This window comes from Protobothrops mucrosquamatus, unplaced genomic scaffold (genome assembly GCF_001527695.2).
Source record: "Protobothrops mucrosquamatus isolate PMUCROS unplaced genomic scaffold, P.Mucros_1.0 scaffold_156, whole genome shotgun sequence".
NCBI classification, from domain to species: Eukaryota; Metazoa; Chordata; class Lepidosauria; order Squamata; family Viperidae; genus Protobothrops; species Protobothrops mucrosquamatus.
Window position 1 is genome coordinate 183265 of NW_015386232.1, and position 7938 is coordinate 191202.

General features: G+C 38.2%; 1 protein-coding gene across 1 annotated transcript in view; it reads left to right on the top strand.

Annotated features, from left to right (window-relative positions):
- The window catches only part of XPOT (exportin for tRNA), a 59937-nt gene extending 57195 nt beyond the window's left edge, over positions 1 to 2742 (top strand). Inside the window, exons 24-25 of the mRNA XM_015820788.2 lie at positions 673 to 729; positions 1952 to 2742. Coding sequence (XP_015676274.1) covers positions 673 to 729; positions 1952 to 1978 — 84 coding nt within the window. The 3' untranslated portion in view covers positions 1979 to 2742. The remainder of the gene's footprint in view (positions 1 to 672; positions 730 to 1951) is intronic.
- Positions 2743 to 7938: the final 5196 nt, after the last annotated feature.

Below are 7938 nucleotides of genomic sequence, written 5' to 3' on the forward strand. Positions count from 1 at the left end.
CATTTGGTTTTTGAGTAATTTGTGATTGTTAATGTAGTATATTTTATTAAAATTAAATAATTTGTAATAATGATGTTTAATATGTCAGTTTAGAAGAGAGCTAAAGGATGTTATAGAATTGTTAATTTAAGGATAATATAATTTAAGACAGAATATAATTATTGTATTGTAAACCCTGTGTGTAGCTCTGGGAAGTCGGCGGGAAGGGAGGGGGGTGGGGAAGGGTGGGGTATGAGGGAGGTGGGGAGTTATATTGTTAAAATTTTAAAAATTTTCAATAAAAAAAAAAATACTAACTGTCCAAACAGATAACCAAATTACATGAAAAATTGTAATACATTACTGATCCTGGTTGACCCTGGTTTAGTGCATGAATACCCTAAAATTTGTGAAGTGTTATCTGATTATGATGACTTGAATCCAGATTTTTGCCTTCTGCCTCCTCTCATGGAGCTAATTGGTGCAAATATGGATAGTGTGTTCTTGCCTGCTAGGATTACCAATTAGATTGAGAATTGGTTATATTTTACATCTAGTATTAGAGGTACTGTCATAGCAAGCAGTGGCATCTAATCAATACTGGTTCTTGAAAAAGGTAAGATTGCAACGGATTGGATAATTTTCAAGTATGTATTTTTCTAATTTAGAATTCTTGAATTTTTTTTCATATAGGAATTCTGTCAAGCACTTCAGCAGCCTGATGCTAAAGTTTTTAAAAACTACTTAAAGGTAGGTGAAATTCATGCTTATTTTTTGACTTTCAACAGACTTGAACCCTTGTAAATATGAAAAATAGCATGTGAACTGTATGGTGAATATTTAAGCAATTCAGCTATATTTATTGTCTCTGATACTTTCTCTCTGCCTTTGTTGTCTTTGTATGCATATTGCTCTTGAAAAAGGTGGAACTGATGGTTGAAGTAAAGATGATTATATGAATAAGTGCTTCATGCTATAGATGTACCAATATGGTTCAACCCATTATAATATTTTTTTGTAGAAAGAATGATGAACGTGTCAATACAGAAGATTTCTTGTATCACATGAAGAGGCTTCATATGGTTTAAAAAATGGTCATACAAGCCTCATTACAAGTTACGAGATAGGTCATCCTGGCTGCTCAGATTCACATGTTCAGCAGGGTTAGCAAGAAAGGGTCCCCTGATTATGGCAGATCACAGAACACCTGTATGTGAGCAACTACATATAGATGCTTATTTGTAGACATTTGAATATACAAAATATTTGGGGCTATGTGAGTCTGAGGCTTTCTTACTTTAACTTATGTGAAACTCCGACACAGAATTTCAAAATAATTGTTTATAAAGAAAACTCATTGAAAGATTTTTGACTTACAATTTTTTTTGTTGATATTCGACCATATGAGGGAGCAAATTTTAATAGATTACGGATAGATGAATAATAGAAGTCAGTTTCACTCACTATGTCCTCAACATCTAAACTGGAATTGCTTTCCATCTTGGTTAATAAATCTAAGGAAGAGTTTTATTATATAATTAGACTCTTAAAAGTTATTATTTAAATTGTATCTAACACAGTTAAATGCACATCATGAATATGTTTTACTTTAAAATGGTATTCAAGAAAATTACTGATCATTACCAATTGCAAATTATTCGTTCATATTGCATTATATTAAGTTTAAATCCATAATTAAATGTATGACATTAAAATACTGCAATATTATTTCTTGGAAAAGCATTGCATTTTAAAGTTATATATGAACAACATTAGTTTTTCGTGTTATGAATCAATAGATTGCAATACTATATCCTGCCCAAGTTGGAGGCTCTGTGCCAATCTATTACCTTCCATTACATCGAAGAAATTTGCTGTAGTGTTCCAAATTTGCTTCTGTCAATAATACAATCCCTTTCTATTTGATTTTTTTCAGTTTTTTTAAACTCATGTGATATATTTTCTTAAACAGGTATTCTTTCAAAGAGCAAAACCCTGAGGAATCTACTGGAATTTCTGCCTGTCTCCCTTAATCAGGAAGTCCAGATATTAATTTATAGGCATGCTAACTTCTGTGCCATTCAATTTATTTTTATTTTTTTAGTTTCTCTGTTCATAAATCATATGTGTATTAGCCTTTTTACATATACAGGAAAATTGCCTATATTTTGCTGGCTGATGCACATAAAGGCATAAAGACAACAAGGTGCCTGATTCTTTCAAACAATATGTTGGATAACTATATGTTGCAATTAAAAACGCAAAACTAAAATGCTTTTTTATTTTGAAATTAAACAGTGTATAAATTTCTCCAAATTACATAGAAATTGTTATAAATTGTGTACATTTTAAAATAAATATGTGCATATTAGAAACAAGATTCATTTGTTCATGTATTGTGGAATAAAATAAAACAAACTCTATTTGTAGATAGATCTTTCTTTGAATGGACTAAATACAGGAAAAACCGTTATTAATAGATTGATAAGAAATAGTATGTGGCACTACCTTTTTACACAAACAAATAAACATTATTCAATGAAATTGTTAAACTGTCTTAAAGTATTTTTTATATGTTGGCCATTAAGTCAGCTGTCTGTACTGAATAGAATTGTTGTTTAACTCCTTTTTTCAAAAACTGTATCTGAACAGATTTTTTTATATTTATTTTAGAAGCTCTGTAAACAAATTAATGAAAGACACAATTTATCTTGGGTACATAAAGCTATCTTTACAAGACTCAATAAAGCTTGCTTCTAGTTATGTGTCATTCTTTCTATTTGAGAATTCCAGAATACTTTTCTCCTGGACCCAATCCTTTAGGGAATGATCTAATGAAATGACCCAGAAGGTTGTTAATATTGCCTGAAGGACTAAGACTAGAATCCTTGTTTTTCGTCTTACTCAGTTTCAAAAATGGCCACATTGGACCATTAGACATATTGTAAAATACTAATGCTTATACTAATGCTAAACAGAACAGCTTAATAACTGAGTAAAATCATAAAAAGTACTGTTGGAAGATTTCCTTGGTTCGGGTCTCCAGCTGGGAAGCAGACCTTCAGCTCAGGTGGAAGAAATGATAGGAACGAAGCAAGCTGCCAGAAAGTCAGTTTATTTGTAATTACATAAAAGAATAAAAGAAAAGGGGAGAGAAACGTTTCCAAACGGGCCCTCTGGACCCTTCCCAATGGATCGGGTTTCCAGAAAGACCCCTTCCTGGTTCCAAGTTGTTCATTTTATACATGTCACATCAAAGTAACTCTTTTATCTTCATAGATGTACTTTGAAGCTTATAGTAAAAGTCATCCAGACCTATTCCACCCATCTGCCACTGCTGCCATCCTGTTTATTTATGATTCTCACATAGGGTCCAGAATTAAGGTGTATATTCCGGTGTCCGTAAGATTTTTTAGGCAGGAAATACTAAACATTTGGTCAGGATTAATTATCTTTGCTGATTACCATTTGCTGTCACTTTTATAGGCAGGAAACATAAAACATTCCCATTTCATATATTGGCATTACATTTCTACAATTATTNCCTGTTTATTTATGATTCTCACATAGGGTCCAGAATTAAGGTGTATATTCCGGTGTCCGTAAGATTTTTTAGGCAGGAAATACTAAACATTTGGTCAGGATTAATTATCTTTGCTGATTACCATTTGCTGTCACTTTTATAGGCAGGAAACATAAAACATTCCCATTTCATATATTGGCATTACATTTCTACAATTATTAAAAGAATAACTTGTACTTCCTTCAATTCTATCTGGTTTGTGTTAATTGCCCGGGTTTTCCCTCTCTCCAGAATGTCTCTAATAGCTCAGGGGAGGGGGAGTGAAGAATGCGAGACAGGAAAACTTTGGTCTTTTAGAATTCCGTTTGACTTGTCCTTTAAATGGTTTTTTCCTCTGAGGCGCACCCCCTCCTTCCTGGGTCCATCTACATTTGAGATGGTAGTTTTAAGAGTCTGGGTTTCCTTTGTGATATTTTATTATAAGATTCCTTTTATTTCGAAAAAGGAAATTGTTCACTTGTTTTGGAGTCTCAACTAATTTTAAGATGTTCTCTCTTGGCACCAATTATTAGTCATCTCTCAGTACAATTTCACAATTTATTTCTATATAATTATGTTTTGTGACATTTACAAAAACAGCAAAGTGGCAAGACAGCAACTGAGTTTTAGTGCATTAAAATTTCCACCCCTTTTAGTATGGCACTGCAAATTAAAAAAGACACATTTTTTTCAATCACATTTTCTTGGGAACCTTATGAGGGGTTTACTATAGCTAGTTACCTTATTACATTGATTGCACTAAGTCACTGCACTTTTTAATGTATCTCTATCAACACCTTGGCTCTCAAATACTACACATGGATTGCATTCTGCATGCCTGGCGATGAAATGGAATCATCAGCTCAATATCAATACTCTGCTGCTGGGAATTGGATGATGTACAAATTTAATAAATAACCATACTATTATTAAATCTGTTCCAGCTAAGACTGCAGAAAGGACTTAAGTAAACACGTAATACATCAAGGTCCAGAAAAAATGAAAGTAATATCCTGTGTGAACGCATGCCCAATATATAAACTACACACACAACTGGAGTCAATTTGGCGTAGTGATTAAGGCATTGGCTATAAACCGGCAGACAGGCACAAAGCCATCTAGGTGATTTTGGCTAATCATTTTTTCTCAGCCCTAGGAAGGAGGCAATGCAAATCTCTTCTGAAATGCCAAAACTAGAGTGGCTCGTCAGGGAGTCTTCCGACAGGATTGAACGAAGAAAAAAGTAAACTATTATAAATATGTATAATTGTTTCCTTTGTATGTTTTATGTGATAACGTTTTTGACTAGGAAATTTTCTTGGGAGCAAGTCCTATGTAAAGAAAAACTATTTTAGTAGTAAAATGCATGTTCGTAGATATATACACCCCACACAAACATATTCTGTGTCTGCTTCAATACAAATAAAAGCTGCAAACTTAGGGACATGTGTGCGTCGCAATTCCCACTGTACGCGGGATAGAGCGTGGACAATCCCAACAGCAAGGCTGCAGAGAAGGCGTACACCAAACAGCAGCCCGCTACAGCCTCGGTCTGCTCCGCTCCGCCTCCTACGTAGTCAGGAAGCCGGAAACGAAAGGGAAGCTGGGCGGTGAGCGAGAGCCGGAGTGGGCTTTGGGGCAGGGGAGCAAATCGTTGCCGCGCTCGCCGACCGCGGGGGGGGGGGGACGATTTGGCGAAGGCGTTGTGAAGATAAAGCTGCGCGCCTTTGCTTGGACCGTCTGGACAGCGTGAAGGTAAAGACGAGCAAATGGCCAGGAAACGCGTCGCGGAGTTGAGCCGTCCGTGGCCAGGACTGAATGACAAATCCCTTGGAAGGGAAGGGCATTTGGGGCCAGCTTGGTAGGCCTCAGTTAGGGAAGTCCGGCACTGCGCCTCAGTAGGGGTGGATGAAAGCTTCTCTCAGAAGCAAAATTTCTAAGGCTTTGGAAAAATCGGGGTTCTGCCACTTCCGGGGACTCATATTCTGGAAGCACTGGAAGCTTTCCAAGGAAACAAAATTAACCTCTGAGGAACTGATTCGAGCTTGTGCCTGTCTGTTCTGGGTAATAGGGCTTATTTCTAGGTTTTCGGCAGCTAAAGCGGTTCCGTCGCTTTGTGCCTTGTAGTCTCAAGTCGGTTGGATTAGAGCAGGGGTCTTCAAATTTGGCCCTTTTATGACTTGTGGACTTTAACTCCCAGAATTCCTCGGCCAGCATGTCTGGCTGAGGAATTCTGGGAGTTGAAGTCCACAAGTCATAAAAGGGCCAAGTTTGAAGACCCCTGGATTAGAGTTTCCATCCACCTAGCTTCGGGTTCCTACCTATTGATGGCTTGCCGCAAAGCCTTATTTTTCTTGATTGACTTGGTTGTCCAGAATTGTGATAGGTGATGGGTCTCCTATTCTGACTCTCACGGCATGGTGCTTATTGTAACATGCATAATATAATGAAATCTCCTGCCTGTAAGAAACAGCTTTCATGCTTTTAGCGTTGTAATGGAGGATTTATATTGCCTTATTGCAAGCATGATATTATATAACAAAGATAATTCAGGGGCTCTTTAAGGAAAGAGATGATTAGCATATAAACTTCTACTGGTATATTGTAAATTTAAGCATGTGCTTAAATGTGCAAGTATGTCTGAGAGAAATATCTTCTTGCTTACACTCTTTTACCCTCTCCAGCCTTGTTCTCTATTATATCAGTGTTCCTTCTCACATTCACAATCTTGGGGAAAAGAAGTACTTGACTTATTTCTTCACTACCATGTAGTCCTCACTTAACAAGTCTATTGAGCAATAGGGTCATTAAGCAAAACATCACATTACGCTGTTGAATTTAGTGTTGGTTCCTCTGTGGTCAGTAAGCAAATCATCCAAAGTTGTTAAGCAAGACATCACATGTCCGCAACTTGTGACTTACTGCCAGTAGGTCTATTGACTTTGCCTCTTGGAAGCTTGTTATGAAGCTCACAAATGGTGATTATATGACTACAGAGATGCTGCTGTAGCCATAAATTTGAGGACCATTTGTAAAGCTACTTTTTCAATGCTGCTGTAAGTATAAACTGACACTAAATAGGGCAGTGATGGCGAACCTTTTAGAGACCGAGTGTCCAAAAACTGCCCCAGCCCGCCCGCGCTCTGCTCCTGCCCCGCCCACCTGCAGGGCCACTCACTGCCTCCACGGCCCGCTGCAGCAGATCACCCAGGTGGCCTTGCAATTCCATGACAGCCACGCCCTCCACCCGCACCCCGCAGCATCATCTGCACATGATGGGGCACAAGGGCGGAGTCTTGTCCCTTCTGCCCAGTTGCCATGTCCTTGGCTGCGCTGCTCTGCGTGGGCCGTGCCTGGGGGAGACTCTCCTCTGGGGGGAGCTGCTGGTGAGGAGGGGGCTGTGGGGGGGAAGCGGGGCTGGGGCAGTGGCGCACGTGCCCACAGAGAGAGTTCTGAGTGCCGCCTCTGGCATGCGTGCCATAGGTTCGCCACCACTGAAATAGGGCATTCTTTTCCTAAGAATATGTTTGACCTCCTTCTGAAAATAAAGACTGGTTGACACTAGTGATAACTCTTTAATTTTCTAGAAAAAAATTATCCATTTGTTGTGTAACTTGCCCTTAATACATACAGATTCAGGTTTAACAATAGATTTCATTTTTAGAAGATATGTACACTATATAATCATTTAAATCTGTTTTATAGCTTAATTTATACCAGCATTCAAGTTATTAACTGAAACGACTCTCGTTTGGCTAATCATAGATGGAGAATATGAAGTTTTTGCTATTATTTGCTAGAATATATTTAATAGAAAATATTATTAAAATTAGATATGTCCTTGCTCCCCTAGTGTCAGAATCCAAATATATTCCATCTCTAGTTATCAACTATGAAAACCCGCATTTCTGCCTGCTCTGGATTCTGTCATACGATGAAGGGAAGGGGGTGAACAAAGGGGCTTTATGGCCCTCACTTCCTTCAGCATACTTCAAAGGGACTGGATGTGGATATCACCAAACGGACTAACAATAACAATGAGGGTCATTAGCTTTCATGTAATCCTTTTGGAAGTCTCCTCCTGGCAATGAGGGAAAGGGGGTGAGAATGTAATGCCTGGGGATTGTCGCTGGGAGAAGGGGGTGACGGGGGTGTGGCTAATGGGGGACCCCTTAAAACCTTGAATAGGAGAGCTTGAACCCAAGTCCTGTCTAGAACGCCTGCATCCAGCTTTCTCTTAATAAAGATGCCTGTTGGAAGAAATATTCCAGGAGTTCTGTCTTCTTAAGATGCAAAGTGGGGTGGGTCCTTACATTAGACAGGACTTGCAAAATTAGTCCACCTGGAAGGAAGACCCTTGCCGGGGGACTTTGCAAAAACTACCATGTCAGACAGTG